The sequence below is a fragment of the Sparus aurata genome, chromosome 20 (genome assembly GCF_900880675.1).
Source record: "Sparus aurata chromosome 20, fSpaAur1.1, whole genome shotgun sequence".
Taxonomy (NCBI): domain Eukaryota; kingdom Metazoa; phylum Chordata; class Actinopteri; order Spariformes; family Sparidae; genus Sparus; species Sparus aurata.
This window is the reverse complement of record NC_044206.1, coordinates 19,260,903-19,279,895: the sequence shown is the minus strand read 5'-3', so window position 1 is coordinate 19,279,895 and position 18,993 is coordinate 19,260,903. Positions and strand designations below refer to the sequence as shown.

General features: G+C 43.0%; 1 protein-coding gene across 4 annotated transcripts in view; it reads right to left on the bottom strand.

Annotated features, from left to right (window-relative positions):
- dock1 (dedicator of cytokinesis 1) overlaps positions 1-18,993 on the bottom strand; it is a 206,031-nt gene that overhangs the window by 17,659 nt on the left and 169,379 nt on the right. For all 4 annotated transcript variants that reach the window (XM_030400621.1, XM_030400622.1, XM_030400623.1 and 1 more), the window contains 8 exons: positions 18,259-18,348; positions 17,551-17,655; positions 11,545-11,686; positions 10,914-10,995; positions 8,114-8,198; positions 5,439-5,525; positions 3,299-3,475; positions 522-605 (listed from right to left, as the gene is read on the bottom strand). In XM_030400621.1, coding sequence (XP_030256481.1) covers positions 522-605; positions 3,299-3,475; positions 5,439-5,525; positions 8,114-8,198; positions 10,914-10,995; positions 11,545-11,686; positions 17,551-17,655; positions 18,259-18,348 — 852 coding nt within the window. The remainder of the gene's footprint in view (positions 1-521; positions 606-3,298; positions 3,476-5,438; positions 5,526-8,113; positions 8,199-10,913; positions 10,996-11,544; positions 11,687-17,550; positions 17,656-18,258; positions 18,349-18,993) is intronic.

Genomic DNA, 18,993 nt, shown 5'->3' with positions numbered 1-18,993 from the left:
TAGCTAACACACATCACGTCACTGCCGGCCTGCGAGAGCAACGGGGCAGTCCGTGTCTGTGTAGTCAGGCGAGTGTTCTCTAAAGGCAGGCCTGAGTCGGATTCTTTCAAAATGTCTTTCTTCTGCTTGCTTAGCTTTAAAACAAAAGACCCAAAACTTTCAAAATGGAAGCTTAAGGGTCCAAATAAGACTAATAATTACAAATATTACGTGTTTTAAGGTCAAAAGGTATAAACTCCGGCCTGATGGCTCTTCACGTTACAATGCAAGGTAAGCCGTATTCACAAGAGAATCGCGCGATCACTTCAGAAACCAGCCCTGATTTGCTCACAGCCCGCTCCAAATATACAGCAGATACACTAGGGAATAGTGCCCATACTGGAAACCTTGCATGTGATGTTGTCAAATCTCTACCAGTGGAAAGATTTCTAACATTCGCACACCACATCGCCACAAACCCTTTTTACAGTATGATACTTGAGCACAATCATATCCGTATGCATTCTGAACTTCAGTCTCACCTGCCAGGCGATCAGATCCTTCAGTTTCTCTATCTTCTCAAGGTCCTCTGGGTGTTCCTGCATGTACTTATCATTGAAGAAGGCCTTGAAAAAGAAGGAGAAGAGACACTGGGTAAGTACGCTGTGTTGAAAAGACGGTGTGAATCCAGGGGAAGACAGAAGGAACGATCTGAAATGTGGAGAAGTTTGTGATGTATAAAAATGAGAAAGTGGGGGGGAAAAAAAAACTGACTAGTCAAAGGGAAAGGCATCGGGAGGGGCTGCGAGGACGAGAAAATGTAGTCAAGACATCCACCACCTGCACTTTCGCACCGAGATGAAGGAGCGACCTGAGGGCGAAGAATTCACACCGCTCCTCCTCTGACTCACACTGCACCGTTTCACAAGACCGATATGAATCTATTCCAGGTCATGATACATGCTGGGAAACCAACCCTATCTCTTTTTTTATCATCAACACACAAAAAAGGAGTTTCCCTTTCCGCACCGGTTGCTACAGTGTTATGGTGAACAGAGTGTGCAGCTCACAAACCGTTGAGAACATTAAACATGAGATGAAAAAACAGAGACAAGGTAGATTGAGTTGAACCTTTCGCAAAAAGAAAAAAAGAGACTCTGATGTCATTTCCCAACATGAAATCAAACATGAGAAAATATATATCCCATATGCATTTCTTCAAGGAATAGTTAGACATAATGGGAAATACACTTCCTTGCTTTATTTTTCAGATTGAGATGAGAAGATGGACGACAGTGTCATGTTTGTATGGCTGGTATCAAGCTGATGCAGCAGGCAGTTAGCATAGCTTAGCATAAAGAATGGAAATATGGGGAAACTGTGAAACTGGTGCGTCCAACGTCAGTAATATTGGCCGATCAACACGTTCAATTTGTTTTGTTTAATCATACCAACAAATTAAGTGTTAAAACAAAAAAGATGTGAATCAGCATGAGACGTCTGTGGCCGCGAATCCGTGTGGACTTTGCTCATGAGAGAAGCAGGCTAGCTGATTCCACCTGCTTCCAGTATTTCAGCTAAGCTATGCTAATGCTAATCGCCTTGTGGCTCTAGCTTCATAATTAGTCATCAAGCGTGGACAAAAAAATGCAGTTCCTAAAATATTGGCGAATTTTTCCTTTAGTAAAAGTATCAGTACAACAAGGTAAAAATACTTTTCAAAAACTATACTTGAGGTCAGTAAAGTAACAGTACAGAAGTATCATCCGCTGCACGGCTGCTTCTGCTTTTACTTCCATTTCCCACGAGTGAGAAGAAAAGCAAGGCAAAGTAAAAGATCTTTTTCTGTGCATGCAAAAGGTTTATTCCCTTTGCCGGGATAATCCATCTGCCTGACAGGCGTGGCATATCAATATATTTATTAACAGCATGGTGATGACTCAGGTGTGCCTTCGGCTGGTTACAATAAAAGGGCACTCTAAATTGGGCAGTGTTATCTGGAAGAAAAGAAAAAGAAACAGCTATTTCTTAGGAACAGAACTATGGACTTTGCACTACAAGTCTCAAATGTGCCCTTCTAAAGGCATACCAAATAAATCTAAGGGGTCATGAGATCATTAATGGAAGAGAAAAGAAGAAAGCTTTCATAATAAATCTTTCTCTAATCTTTTTGTGGAGCTATTGGATGATGTGACCTCTTTGAGGCGTCGACAGTCATTTAAATCTGGAAGACAAGGAAAAGGAGTGAAGAAAATGTTTATTACAGCTGCTGATGTGATAATTGAGTCTTGTCAGAAAGTCTTTGGCGCTTTGACTCTAAAGGGAGATTTTGTAATTGGGGGGCGTCTTGCCCTGAGAGGCAGCAAGTAGGAAAAAAACCCCATGGAGTCCAGACACTGCTGACGGTGGCTGATGACTGGAGGGCTGATGAGATGATGAAGCTGGTGAATCTGCGTAGCCTGGACCATGATGGGGAGGTGGAGGGGTCACGCAATGCAAGCAGTAGGAATGAATTTAAAGCAGTGAGAGGTATTATTTAAAAAGACAGCAGCAAGATGATAGGCCAGCAGTGAAGGTGTGTTGGACAGAAGTGACTGACAGATGTTAACAGCTGAAATCAACTGACAGCCAGATAATGAGGCAGGAAAAAAGGACATTGTGATAGTGGAATGGTAATAAAACTAAAGGCCAAAGCATGCAATAGAGTGGTCTCCCTGATTAAACCTTTGCAAAGGCTCCATTTACCTCAGACAATGCAAGACACTTTGAGGGGAGGTCTCTCTCTTTTTTTTAGACTTCTGAAACTAGACAAGGGGACAAACTATCTGTTCATCTGTCAGGGGGACACTGATTTAACTTTGGCAATGTGTCATGTTTTTATAAGCCCATCATGTGTCTTTTAACTAACTAACTAACTAACTAACTAACTTACTAACTAACTAACCTAGTAACTTGTGGCTGAACTTTATAAAGTAGCTCAGAAGCTACACTGAAGATTGCGGATTAAAAAGGGTGCAATTACTGTCTTTTCAAATTAGTTTGGGACCTCAGAGCTGGAAATGTAAAACAATTCTACATGTACAGTCAGGTTTTTTTTGGAGAATGCTGCCACAATGTTCTTCTGTGAGGCTCCAGAAACGTTTTGTGGACGGCGGAACTTCCCCCGACCTTCCATCCACACGGGGGTGAGGACATAATGACTGAATTTTCATATTTAGAGAACTTATCCGTAAAAGCTTCTGTTAAAGTAAAGCGAAGCTGAAAATTTGAATTGAAAGCTTTAACAGCTGAGACAATATGGACACTTCATGTTGCCAACCTTCTCGTAGTTGGTAAAACCTCCCATGACGGCTGGGTCCACGATCCCGTTCAGCAGCATGGAGAGGGGGTTGATGGGCAGGTTGGGATCGTTGAGATGCCTCTGCACCATGCTGCTGATCTTCTCATTGGTCAGCTGCATCGTTTCCATGGCGTTCTCCAGTGGACTGATCTCCTCCTGCGCGGCACAGGAAGTGAAGGTGTCATCAGATATTCTCAGCGCTTCCAGTATTTACTCTACACACAATACATCACGACTGTCTCTGTTCAAACAATCGAGCGGAAATATTTGCGCTCAGTGACGAGGGATACGTTATTAGAGGACGGGGCTCAGGAAAACCCTCAACTTCACACATAAATCATGTGAGATAGAGAAGCAATGAATCATTTTTCCACCGCGCCCATACATGAACCCGCGACTGTCAGACGGAGATGGATAGTGCGTTGGTGTGCAGGAAATTTCAATTCCCATGTCCACAAAATATGATTGGCAATCCTGAGAAAAGGTGAAGCAAATACTGGGAAATGCCGTCATTAATTTCACTTCGATGTGAGGGCGAATTCTAACTCAGCCCGTGCAGCTCCACGTGTGGGCAATCTCATTACTGTGGATGGAAAAAAAAAAAAAAACAACTCCTCCCCCATCTCCCAGCTTGCTCGTAGGAATTTAGAAGGAACATGAGTGGATTGTTGGGTAAATGTCAGATTAAGACCCGGGGCCAAAAAAAGATAAAGATGTTGTGCCAGGGAGACAAATCTGCAATCTGTGCCGGTATGTCTCGGGCCAGCTTGGTAAAAAGCATTGTCAGATGGACGGCTTTAGCTGGGTGAATCTCAGCCCAGTCATTAAGCTTTAAATAGAGAGTCTGACCTCGGGGACCTGGCCTCTTCCCGGCTCATCTGGAGGGCAAGCTGCTCCTGACAGTATGTTCCAACCCAGCCTGAAGGAAGAGGCCTCCGCTTTGAATTAGCGGGGCGACGGAGACTAACACTCACTTCACGGACTCTGGGAGTTGAGTGCGAGATCAAACCGAGTATTGAAATGATTGTGCTGCAGAGGTAGTCCCCAGAAAGACCTTTGTAGTGATCACGTGATGGCTTTTTAATGGCTATTAATGCAAAGTGAGAAGGCTGAAGTACAACCCAGAGCTGGTCTGAATTACATTTTGTAAGATTCAAGCTTCTATGGAGGCTTTGGAATGATGCATCGAATGTCTGGTGTTATATTGTCTTTAACGCTACAATCAAACCAAACTGGAGACTTTCTCGACAGTTGTTCTGCATCATGCCAATGTTGATTTAGAAATTGAACGTCAACATTACGAATGAAGCTTCGGAGCTTAACGCCCTGAGTAAACTCCAACGTCTGAGGAGAGGGAGAGAAGGTGCCTCCTTTTCAAAAGCTTTCACCAGCAGCACAGACATGAAAGTGACTAATCAAAGCGACAAATACGGAGTAATTGATTGCGGGATACTTACCCAGGCTAATTACGCTAAGTAGCGCATTTGTTTTGGGACAAACTAATGACACGTTAAAAGGATGAGACAGGTGTCTTAGATTTAAGTGACACTGTAACCTGCTCTCTTGCTCCAACTTATATTACTTAATTCATTGCTCAACACACCCTCCTCAAATAAAAACACATCTGAGCCTGACATGGGGACGCTGGACCGGCTTTTTTAATTAGTCAAAACAACAGAGCTCAAACACTGAAATTTTAATGTGGTTTCAGAGGGACGGAGGGGAGATGTGCTCCTTCCGAGCGCTACAGTAAACACTGTAGTCAGTTTGGTGCAGTCGGACCAGCCTCTCATCAACCGGGATTCAATACAGCAATCCAGGTAATTCTATTACAGGAAAATCAACAGTGAGTGAGTTCTGAACTCTCCTCCTGGTTGTATTTGTGCTGTGTAGCTATTTTCAGTGGAAACGGGCTTTAAGGAGTGCTCGGTGAATCAATGCGGGCCCTCTGGCAGAGAGAGAACGTGCCCTGCCGTTAGTCTGGGGACTGGCACGCCTCACGTCCACGCGGCTGTCTATACAGCTAAAGTGGACAAATCATATCGATTGCCTCTGAGCAAGGCTGCGGATCCTTATCTGATTAGGAGGCCTGCCGAGTGCACAGGCCCCTCATACTCACTGTGGAGACTGACTTGACTTCAAACCAGCGCAGGATGCCGGGAAGTTTGTAGGCTGTCGCGTACGTGGTCCTTTCGATCCACATGTTCTGTTGAGAGAAGTGCAAAGAGGCGAGATTAGAAAACCCTAACTCCTGCGACAAAGGAATTCAACTGACATGACAAGGCGGTGTAAACACACGGATATGCTGTCTTTGTGCCATACCACACTGAAAGAAGGGAATGCACAACATGAAGTTTTTTTTCAGCCAACAACAACTGTCAATCACCTGTTCTCATACCTGGTACTGTTAAGATAACAAATCATTTTACATTCTCGTATTTAAAAGCTGTTGTGTATGCACACCTCAAGGGAAGAAAGGCCAAGATGTAGCAAGCAAAGGTGGATTAATTTAAGATTCCTCTAGCTAGTCTCCTTCTTGATGGATTGCTAACCAACTGCTAAGATGCGTACCACCACATATGTATCATGGATAGCCACGTGTCCTGTTTAAGTGGCACGTGTGTTTGGTTGCCTGCTTTTCATTTTGGCACCCATGTAAACTGTGTTAAAGCAACCACACAGCCCACGTGAGCAGCAGCTCTCAGGTGAGGCTGAAGTGGCGCATCATCTATAGATTCTTGAGTCTTGCCTTATTTTTCCCACATCACGAGGCCCTTTCTCTGCGAAAATAGTCCTAAAACTGATTGAGTTGTATCAAGGTCATACCCCGCGTTTCAATGGCTGTATCTGAAGAATATGTCACAGACATGACAAAGTAAGTAAGTAACAGGTGAGGGGCATTATTTTCCCAGTGTGCTCTCTCTTTTTCTTTTTCTCCATTTCTCTTCTATCAGCGAGGTAAATGGAAACCACGTCATCATCTTTATCTATCGTTCTCAAAGGCGAACGCACGCAAATGGTCACATGCAGCTCAGGCAGGATACGTGTCCCGGCTGTCAGAGTCTGCAGATGTTGTGCTTTGTTAAATCCATGACAGCAATTTGGCTTTGTGTTATCCCTGACAAACAACGACTACAATGTCACTAATACCAATTTCTCAATATTTTGCATCGTCATTTTAGAACATCTCTGCAGGAATGAGAGTAAGATGATGTGACTGTTGTTAAATCAAAGCCCAGTGAAGGTGAGCTGGTGAGCTTAAATTAACTTTAATAAGATGGAGTCTCCCCTCCAAGTGATCATGGAGCTCAAATAATGACTTGAAATCTTAGGAGGAAAAACACACAGCACAGGAGACGAGGTCCCTTGCGACAGGGTTTTCAAGATGTGTCCTTATTTATTAGTGTGTGGAAGGAAAAAACAATCTGAGCAATTAAAGTAACGACAATCTGATTTAAAGGCCACTAACAACTCGCGCTGGAGCGATTTGAAATTACAAACATGTGTGTATACACGGCATGTTTAATACGTTTGACAGATACAGTATGTCTAGCGATGCATATCCATCGTCGCGCTGTCAGGTCGGAAGGGAGAAACCAGTCTGTCACATTACTGAGTGAGACTGAGATGAGTTAAATACATCAACCTGCTCTGCTGGAGTGATGCCGCAGTAAACACAGATAGGAAATCGTCAAAGTGTTTAATTTGTCGCCCTTGTCATTTGAAACGTGGACAAAACATTATTCATGAGAAAACACGTTAGAGGGTAATAGTTGCACTGGGCACCAGATCTGGATCAATGTCAACAAATGTCTGGTAGGCAGCTTAAAACTAAACTAAAATCCTCTGTATCCCTCTACAGTGGTTTAAAATCTTCTGCCTATATAAATGAGAGCTCTGCCATGCAATTGATTTCCTCTACTGGCAAAAAAAAAACTAGAAATATGTGTGGAACATAAACCTTGAACAATAATCCAGCAGAATCCCATAATAAATTACAAAACAGCGACGGCGCTACCGAGACAAACAAGAAGAAACCTGATCAAAACAGACGAAAATGAAAAAGCTTTTCTCTGCTTCGCTCCGTCTGCCGAATCTCAGCATCAGAAGAAGACTAACGAAGAAATCGGATCATTATTCTGCCTGTTGTAATCTACCCTCGTCGCTACATTATCTTGCAAATGAGCAATTTTTTGCGCGGTTAGTGGAGCTGAAAAAAAGAAATCCTTGTTATCTAAAAAATGTTTACTGATCCCCGCTATTGTACAACTCAGAAACTTTACCAAAGCAAGGTTGCAAGTAACGCTTTCTAAAACCCTTTAAAATTCAAACATACATGCCCTGTAGAAGCTCAAATGTTCTTTATTATAGTTCAATACTATGCAGCTTTTTTTTTTAGGGATAAAACTATCTACTATTTTCAAGAGCATGAAAATTAAAGGGGCACTATGTAGTTCTGGAGAAGAAATTCACACTCAGAACTTTCAGAATTTCCATAACTTAATAAACAAGCTGTTCTCAGAGGAAAATAAGGTCCCCAGAACACTGTTTAAAGCTAGAAAGATGGCGGGGTCTGCCACACACTGTATAAAGACAGTTAAACAGTATGGAATTGTGTTGTCCTTTAAGGTATTTGTTCAGTCATGAAAACAACGAGTTTGTTACTTCAGTTTGTTTAGGCATAAAAAAAAAAAACAGTCACTGAGGATCTCTCTTTCCCCCAAAACGACACACTGCACCTTTAAGATGCTCACCAGGGAATAGGAGAGAGAGAGAAAAAAAGAGAGTAATTACCGCAAACTCGTTGTCAGGGTCCTTCTCTCCCTTCCTCACTGGCTTGGAATACTGGAATTTATGGACTTCATTGACAGTGTAGAAGCTGCGGAGGAAAGAAAATCAGCACCTGAGTAAATTAAAAGTGTTCTTGGCGGTCTGCAGCTTGATCCAGAGGTTGATTGCTTTGCTTCAGGTCAAACACAGGACAGCCCCACCTCCAGGCTGTGGCATTTAGCATGTTGGTTTTGACTAGCTGCCTGAGGCCGGGCCTCATCTACATGGTGAATAAATTAATCACTGGGTCACGTGTGTCACATGCATGTAGAGAAGCTGCGTCATACGTTACTGGCAGAGATGAACTTTGTCAAATCGGGTTAATGGACTGTTCACACCAGGAAAACGATGGTGTTACACTGTGACTGTGGGAGCAGCTGTCTGGCCACATACATGCTGCCCCACACAGATGATCTTTTTCATATCTTTTTAGCTCTCTCTTCTTGCAGACAGAAATCCTCTTCAACTCTCTCCGAGGGAATTTCAACACAGATCTATTATCCTCATACAGCATATTGCACTTCCCGTTTCTAAACCAACGCCATATGGTTCCAAGAGCATGCTTTGCCTTTATTAGCAAACAATTATGAATAAAATATGAAAGGAAACTGCGCTGCTCCAAAACCGCTGCTCTTTCATGTCTGTCACAGCAGAGTGTGTGTGTGCAAATGGGGCGCTGCAACTTTCGAATTGTTTCACCTACGGGACTGTTTATGTTTTGCTCATGAATGGACCGCTTTTATGACACAAGGCAGAGTCCACACGCACAAAGACACTTCGGAAAGGGGGGGTTTGAAACTAAAATGATCTCTGTTCAGGAGAGTGGTTTGGCACAGTTTCAGAAATATGCTCTGTCCATACTAACACACCTGTGGACTCTACACGCCAATAAACGTACACTGGGCATGCATGTGGCTCAGGTCTTGTGATCGAAAGGTCGCTGGTTTGATTCCCCTGGTCTGCATGTCGAAGTGTCCTTAGGCAAGAAACTGAACCTCAAACTGCTCCTGACATGCTGGTTGGCACCTTGCATGGCAGCCACCACCATCAGTGTATGAATGCATGTATGTATGAATGAATGAACGCTTTTGACAAAAGCTAAATGCCCTAAAAGTAAATGTAAACAGAAAGCAGATTGTATACTCTGTTAGTTGCTCGGTTACACAAAATAGTATAAACTATTTTTACTTTGACTGACCTTTTGACATTTAAAGACCAATTTAGTTTCTGATTTTTATTTGGATCTGCATCTAATTGTACTCACTCACAGATACCTGCTCCTAAATATAACAGATTTTTTCATTAAGGTCCACATTCCCTGAGAAACCTCTGTCCCTTTAACATGTCCCGGATCCGTCCTCATATCCACATCCACACCAAAAGTTATTGGGGTCTATTCTGGACCGTGACACATCCTCCATCCAAGTTTCGTGGCGTCTGTTCAGAAGCTTTTTGTGTAATCCTTCTGACAAACCAACCCAACCAACCAACAAATGGACATGGGCGAAAACATCACCTGTGAACGGGGGCCTCAAACTTCACGGATACTTTCAGCTCAGGTCTTAATGGAACCTGAGTCATTTACGTTATCAGACAATCAGATGTGCTTGGTCACAAAACGGTGTTTAATGAACATGATGGGACCCATTCTCAAATTAGCTGAGAAAACGAAGCATTAACCCCCCAAAAACCTGCCTTTGAGCTTGTGATCTAATAAACAGATTAATAAAGCAGCTTTAAATCAGCCGCGCTACCCCAATTAAGCCTTTTACATGTCATTAGCTCGCGGGCGGGTGACGATGCGGTGGCACGATCTGGACAAAGCAAGGTCAGAGGAAGGGGTGTTTACGTGCCGCCCGCTGCTCGTGACCCCTCTGGTTTAAACAGCTCAGTCTCATTGCTATGCACTGTTGATCTTTTGCACGGAATGAGGGAATAAATGAGGGAAAGGGACAGAGAGAGACACACAGAGAGAGAACCTGGGAAAAAAAATAGTACAAACTGGAGATAGAAACAGAGAGGACAGAGTTGGCAGGAGAAGAGAGACGGACAGACAGTTGGTGCAGAACGCTCCTCAAACCCTCTCCAAACACGGCTGTCTAATCTAGGCTATTAACAGAGTTGCATATTCCAATCAGACACAGTTTGCAAACAAGCAAACAGGCTGCTGCTGCTGAGGGGATGTGTCCACTGGTGCAAACTCGTGATAAGATCAGTGCGCAGGTATATTTGCCCAAAGGTTTTTCCCAAGTAAACGTCTTCTTTTAATTACGTCCACTGATGCGGCGGGGTGGCATATCAAAGTGAATTTGCACAGCCGAGTGATGCAGCGGCGTGATGGCGTGCGTACAGATCAGGCAAACATGTGGGAGCGGAGGGGCCCCCGCTTGTTTGCCGTGGCCCCGGCAGGCGACACAATGGTATTAATGATGTCAGAGAAACAATGTTGTACTTGGCACGGCGACTAATACCAGATGGCTGGTGCTGGTTTAATATCCACGAGAACAACAAGAAGGTCAACCACCGATTGTTCTGCACAGACACACATTTACATCAAGGTTTAATCCACCGCGGCGGTCCTCGACATGACACACTCTCACTAAAGAAAGTGTAATGGACTTTTTGCATGTTTCCAAAGTGTTCTTGAGTGACTGGGGGGGAGCAAATTGGCACCTTAAATTGAAATGCATCCTGTGTGACTTTGGTTACACACTCTGTAGCTGTGAAGAAATGAGTGCAGGTGGAGCGGCGATATCCGTCTTACCTCAATATCTGTTCAGAGACGAGTTTGTTCTGGAACTTGGCAGGAAGGTCTAGGATGGGTTTCACCGTGAAACACTGGATGTCTTCAGCGGGAACGTCAAGGAAATAAATGAAACTGCTGAACTCAAACAAATTAAACACAAATAATTTGGCACCGTTTATAATGTAGCATTACTGTTGAATTTGCATTAAATGAAAGAAAATTGACATTACAAACTATTTCACCAAATTCTATTACCAAAACCAGTGACTGTAAGCAAACAATTCAAAAGACTTTTGACTGGGAGAGTCCGGGGCGAATTGGTTGGCATGCTTCAGTCGATGTATCTGCACTCAGCGCAGGTGTCAAATTTTTTTTTTTTTTATGTTTTCAAATAAATTCTTACATATTGCACCTTTAATACCCCTTAAAAATATCGCTCAGCCCTACAGTTCACTTTGTGGAGCATAAAAAAACTGATTTCATCTCATTTTGTGAACTGGGAACCTTCTAACCCTACCCCCATGACCTTCACCCTAACCAAAGTGAGAGAAATTATAAAATAAAATCAACCTGCTGAAATTAATTCACTACAAAAATGATTAAAACATCTTTGGCCACACTCTAAAAATGATCTATGGTTTGAGGATACATTGTCCAGAGGAAGACTTTGTGTCCTCGCTGGGCGGCGTAGTCGTCTTCATCTTCTCCGCGTTGGGAAACTGCGTGAGAAGACGCGCTTCAAAATCCTCCCTGCGCTCATACTCCTTCCCACGGTAGATGAACATCTTATTCTGCAGGATGATAAAGAAAACAGTGACACATGATTGTGCAGGCTGGTGCAGATTTACACACATTATGTGGACATTACAGACACGGCCTCCATTTTAAAAATAGGACAAAACTGTACTGTTAGGAGAAAGTTACATGGGTGAGACTGGCTTTGATTTGTAAATCCACTTGGTCTGGTGCTGTGTCTGGGTTAAAAGACATTATCATAATCTCCATATTAAAAACATGGAAATGAAGGTGACACAAAGTTCTTTGGCACCGAATCAGTGATGAGTCAATCCCAGCTGAGTTCAGAGTGGGCTTGCCTCAGCAGGACTTCTGTTTCAGCCAAATGGCAGACTGCAAAATGGCCAAGACCACTTCGCCGGGGGCTCTTTCACAAAAGGCGATGAAAGTGATGAAGTTTCATTCAAATGACTAGAAATGGTCCACCTGTTAGGATGAGAATGGACCCTCTTCAGCTTCCGCACATCTTACACTGATCCGACTTTGAAGACGTCAGATTGCTGTACTGTTCATGTCACACAACTTTTTATCTTGTAATCAGGAATCTTGAATTCGTTGAGGGGGTCCCACATTTCAAAATCTTTTACCGGGTTAATCCCAGACAAGTCTGTCGGATCTCTAAGATAAATATGTGATGAAATCATGCAAGAAGTTACAAAAGGAAACAAAGGGTTTCTTTGTTTGTGTTCATTTGCAGCAATAGGACGAGAAAGAAAAAGAAAAGAATACTGCAGAAAGAAATGATTGGGATATATGGGCAGCAATCTGTTCTGCAGAGAGAGCTGGAGGTAAATAAATATCGTTGCAAAGAAAACGTATACGTGTACGATTGTATTTTGGTTCAGCAATGATGAGGATAAATACTGAAAATCTTTTCTGAAAGAAACTTTATTATTGTGCCCCCTCCATGAAAACAGATGTGTGGTAAGACTAGGTTCAGAGCTGCTGCAGATAACAGCAGCGGATCGTCTGCTCTCGGTGAAGCTTGTTTCACGGCTCCCTGATACAACCAGATATTGAGCCTGCTTGATATCGTTAGGGTTTCCACGAAGGCAGCTCTCGACGAGCTCTCAAATCGGGTCTTTGAACAGTTCACACGTGGCGATCATCGCTCGCCGACGCATTGCGGATTTGCCTCTGATCTTGGGCTTTTTGTCAGCCATCTCCAATAACTGTTGGCAAGTGGAATAAGGGTTACAATCCTGCCTGAAACTCTGCATTAGCGGCTTGATCCCTTCTGGAAACCATCAGTTTGCCCTCATTGTATGAATTACCAGCTCCATTCATTAGCTTAATGTGCACATCAGACTATAAGCACAGCTTGAATGTCAGCATCTTATGGGGAGAATAGCCGGGCCATTTTTTGCAGTGCCTAATTTCTTTCATCCACCATCACTGCATAACAGCTCACACACAGCACGCCTCACACTCACGCACAGCGCACATCTCAATACCCCAATTAATTAAAGAAACTGCAGCCATGAAATATGCCTGGGGCCATTTTCAAATTTGCTTTGACAGATAAGTTGACAAAAGCACATTGATTTCCAGTGTCATCCCTCCCAACGGCAGGAGAATCCACTAAATCTCCCCGACAATACACCGCTGCAATTTTCTGACGGTGAACAATTGCGAGATTTGCTTCACATATTTTCTCTAAATCATTCTAATCCGACTGAGGACGTTTAATCTTTTTCCATCGCTGCACACTGTATATGCCTATTCATAAGAGGACAGCCCCCATTGTGTCTTTGAGCATTCTGGTCGTGTATACAGTAATCTCAATGCCACGATTCTCATTTTCATTGCTCTCAAACCTGCAAAGAAAATCATTGTCATTGAGACAATACCTCATGCTAAAATGGTCTTTTCTCTCTTGGCTGGAGGGGTAAAAAGACAATTTCATACCATGACGAGACAAAGCTGCAACAGTTCATATTGGCGCAATCTTATCACCTTCAAATGAAACACAGATGGTCAGGCTTTAAGCTCCACTGACATGCTTGTCACAAAAACTGGAAGATCTGTAACATATGGCAACAGGAAAACCAATGAGATATCAATGTGTCACCCTCTTGGCAGAGTTAGTTTCCCCAGAGAGACTGTAAACTGCAAAATCAGATAAGAGACTGATAAAAAAAAAAGGTCATATTGTTTTATACCCAAAACAAAAAAAAATACGTTATGCGAGGAGAGTGCACAGAGTGCTCCTAAAAATGTATGAGCGAGGGAACGTTCCTTCGTCTCCCAGAGTGTGCTCAGGGGTCTGTCTGAGGAACATTTGGAATGATGGAGCACGACAGCTCATCTCCGTGTCTCAGTACGTGACGTGTGAGGATACATATTTCAAAATGAACTTAGACACACCCTCAACTGCTCTTTAAGATGAGTGCTCACAGGAAGCTCAGTACACGGTTTAGGTAAAGTTCAGGACTGATAGGCGGAGAAGGGAGGGGAGGGACAAATACGCCATCCGGATGTAAGGTGAGCGAAACAACTGTACAGGAAATAAAGCTGAAAGAGACTAAGATTTCTTTACAGATATAAAAGCTTCAAAGCTTCTTGACAAGGTTTTGTGACTTTCACAGATGAAATAATGACTTAAGATACGAATTCTGTGCCTTTAATGGTCAGTAGCAAACAATGGATTTTTATAAAGAACAAAGAGTGGATCAATGGTTTAGTTGCACCTGCATATATAAACAGGTGTCACGATCTAGAGATTCTCACAATTAGCAAGTACCCCAGCGTCTAACCACATTAACAACTAATAAATCATAAGCAGCTGAATTAAGCACTCTTGCATAAAATCGATCCTTGTGGTTGGGTGGGCCCAAAATGCCTTTATCTGAGTATCGATTTTCTCATATAATTGACTTTTCCCTGAGGACACTGCGATGCTGCGACACAAACAGCAAACGCAGGGTGTGAAACAAAAACCCCTCCGAACTATATTTATCTTATTAAGTCACTGGACTTGAATGCTTCCCTTCTGTACTCACGCAGGAAATCTTTCAACATATTTATGAAATATATCAAGAGGGCGGACGAAATCAGAGGCGTTAAAGCAGGACGATGTAAAAGCTGAGATGACTCACTATCAGGAGAAAAATGTTTTTGCATGTGTTTTGCTGTATTTATCCAACAACACGTTAAGGTCCAGTGTGTGGGGTTCGGTGGCCCCACACACTTTAGCAGTGAGGTTGCAAATGTCAAAATTGCAAAAGGCGGTGTTTGGTTGGTTGGTTGTTTGCTGGTGCAAGATGGTGGAAACTGCTTCCTCTGTAGATGTAAGACACTCTTCTGAGGTAACCAAAAATACCAATTCTAAGTTTTAGGTTATAACACATATATATAACACATCATATTCCATTTCTGCCCATAGATCATCCTGAATCCCCTAAAATCATACAAACTGCACCTTTAATCATCAACTACTGTATCTACTGTATCTAATTGTGGCTGTGTAAGAATAATAACAGCAATATGGTGGTGGTAAATCAAATTAAACTCTTCAAATTTAAACCTACAGCTAACAGATTTGGATGCTCAGTAAAAGTAATTTCTAGCTACCTTCACTGTAAAGCTCTAATTATCCGACCTGGTGAGGAGCCACGATAACGATATAGAAATAGCCCACATAGAACATCTTTTGCTGATGGTCTTGTTTGATTATGTAGGTCATAAAGAGGCGTCAGTATTGGATGGAGAATGTTTCATAACCAGTTTTAAACTTCCTGTAGTACATTTAAGTGCAGACTTCTACCGATAAAGGCAACCTTGCATTCACTTGCCCTAGGTATTTCATGAAAGGTCAAACTGCCTCCAAACGCATAAAAAGGAGAGTAAAAGACAGAACTCGGTGCTGTCCTCAAAGGCTGTTTAAATAGCCATTTAGATTAGGCTAGTGCAGCTTGCTCTGTCTGTGATGGAGTTTCTGCCCCGCCAGATGAAAGAGGTTAGGAGGGGAACACAGAGATCAGAGAGACCCTTGTGAACCGGCTGTTCCTCATAATAGAGCCAAAACGGTAAGATCAGGAATCACTGTTCTTGAAACCGGACTTTCACATCATCATCTTCTTCAGTAAGGACGTTTAGGCCATTTACAGTGTTGCCTGTGTGATAAAAAATGGCTTTAATTTGTCCTCGACAGGAAAAGCAACACCTTCAGCAGCTTCTCAGATGACAGCCTGAAAATAGCTCTAATGAGGAAAGTATTAAAGGCAAACAAATTGTCCTTCATCAGCACTGTTCCATTCCTTCAGATGGCCAACTTCCTGCTTCAGTTTAATTTTCTGTTCAAATAAAAGCTGATGTGTGGACAGAAGAGGACACCCTTCACAGGCAGAGAGCACGTCAGACACAAAATGAGGCCGGTGAGGAGATATCATATGCCTGTTAAACACATACTCAATTTGCGATGGACTGTGATCAGATTGGCCCGAGGCCAGCCAGGACATTTAGAGGGGAAGTACAGATCAGTTCGGGTTTGGCAGTTCAAGAATATCTGGTGTTGATTCAGTTTCACCCAGTGTTCATGATGAGCAATGGCCGACTAACGGTGGTTATCACGTAGAAAAGTGTAAATCTACTGTGATATTACCCATTTGCATTGCTACAGTTTTTTGGAGTCAGACATTACGATATTTGGACCAGAGAGTGGAGCTTGGGAGGGAAGAAATTGCTACACCTCTGTTATCCTGACTGAAAGCCGAACACACAATAGTAGCGTCTTGTCAGTCACAAGGTAGGGTAAAGCATATCCTGCTTTACTGTCTATTTTTCTCTAAATGGGACCATCACTGATAAGATGAAAACAACGCTGTATTGAATAAGACTTAAAACTAGCGATTGAGGCCATTAACTCATTAGAAATTTTACTACTGCGGTAATTAAATCAAGTGAAAAGTAGGGACGTTTTCTCATAAGCTTACATCAATCTGACTTGTTTGAAACCAGTGGAGTTGCCCCCTGCTGGTTTGTAGAAGCAATGCAAGTTTAAGGGACTTCTGTTGAAGCTTTGTCCATGTTTTATGCAGTCAGTGGTTAGAAGTCGGGATGCTTTCCACTGCGTCGTGCCACCACTTGCAAGAACATTCTGAGTAAAGCTCATAACTATCTAACAAGTACGCCTGAATGTTTTGGGACTATAAACCATGACTCAGCAGCCAGCATAAAGCAATTCACAATGTGACCAAATCACCTTCTTTCACGCTATTGGTATTGGTAGCACTGTGTCCTTGTGTTCACTGCGTGGGGACAAAATGTGTTCGTTTGAATTAAAGGCAGTGCTAAAGGTATGATCAGCCTTTGGTTATGGATAGATTTTAGGGGGGGTGTTTTCAGGTGACACCAACAACCCAGCAAACAGAGTGACTGGTAAAGTACGCGCTACATACAGTCAGACTGAAGACACATGGAAAGGAGGGCGGCTAAAGGAGCTGTGAGTGGTGGACCATGAATGAAAGAGGAGAAGGTTAGTGAGAGAGACAGAGATTGCACTTAATTCGCAACTCTCTGCCTTTTTCCGAGACCCACTTTCCCACACTGACAGGCCTCGATCCAGCACGTTATTCTGGGTACACTCTACAACCCACACAGGGAACAGCTGCTATGATTCACAGTTTGTTTCCTGCCAGTGAGTGACTAAGTAAGTGAAAGACAGACCAGGTGGGACGTTGAACAAGTGAGTCCCGCCAGAACACCCAAAACCGGTGGGAGTGAGGCGCGTGAGCACATATGTATTGATGGCTGAGGGCTGAGAACTAAGCGAGCGCTTGGAAACATATTGATCATCTGTTTTGACATGTGGCTCGTCCACGCTGTGTTGCGGGGGATGCGTGTTGATGCAAGTACTCACGCGTAGGAAGGAGGGGAACCCCATGCCGTAATAGCCCACGGCAAAGTAGTCTGGTTTGGGCCGGATGACCTTCACTATGTTCTCGTAGAACTGGGCTTGCTTCCGCTGTTTGGAGACATTTACACAAACACATTTTATTTTGTATGATCCTCATTGGTTATCTTATTTGCGACATGTTTTGTGTTATCTTTTTATGCTAATGCCGCTTATCAGGGCCAGAACATAAAAGTGCTTTTTAATCTCTCCCGTTTACAGGTCCCATATCGCAGAAACTGATATTGCTGTGTCTTTTTTTGTTCAGAAAGCCAGTTCAGGAACTTTATAAATACTGCGAAAGTATCAAAACGTTGAAACCATGGAGCAATGCATTTTTAATCATGCCTTCAAACAAGACATGGTTGTGATGCCAGAACTATACAGTCAGCACCATGCGAACATACAGTGGACGTTGCCTGCTCGGGCCTGTGAGAGCCATCCAATCAGAGCAGAGTGGGGAGGGGAGGGGGGCCTTAAAGAGACAGGCGCTACATAAAGGCAATTGACATTTTAAATAGACACCCAAAATAAAAGCATCAGTCTAAAAATTAGAAAATATGGGACCTTAAAACAAATAAAATAAGTACACTTCAGTCTAGCAGTAATAGTCAATATACTGAAAAAGGCTCAATTTGTGACATTAAAGTTAAGCACAAAGATATTATTACTCACCAAGGATGCGCTAAGCTGCTCAAAGTCAAACATTTCATTCTCGTACTGTTCCGCCAGTTCCTTCCCCAGAATGATTGCCTCCTCCCACATCTATTGGGACAAAAACAGAGACAATTAGTGAATTCATGTATTATCAAGATCCTAGTTGAGATGAAGCATTCCTTTGTCAGTCAACAGAAATTCACAAATGAGCTCCCTGGCGATGATATTCAATAAAATATTTTTTCTAAATAAATAAATGAGATTTCCTCTCATTGTATCATTATTCCTTTGTTTTATTCCTCAGTCTAAAACACTAGAACCTAAGATGTGTCCTCCTGGAGAAACAAATTCATCGCAGTATTGCATTTCCCCCCCTCGAGACTCATCCAACGCAGTGGAGTTGGTGTCACACAGACAGGAGCCACTTGAACATGTTGAAAACATAAGTGGCTTCCTGACAAACTAGATTGGGCTGAATTGATCTGGGCCAGGCTGGACGAGGACCAAGTCCAGACTGCTACTCAGATCAGCTTGCCATCAGTAAGAGCGGCGCTGGCAACACCATCTGGGACTTCTTTCTGGATGACTTCGACGGCCCTCTTAGATAGTGTCCTCAATTGATACCCTCCTCTCTGGAGTGTTGATGTGTTCTCACAGCCACTGTAACACTTCCTGATCACTCTGTTGTGTTTGTGTGCGCATGTTTAGCCAAGGCTATTTCAATTTGTCGTCTCCCTGGCCACATCCTACTGA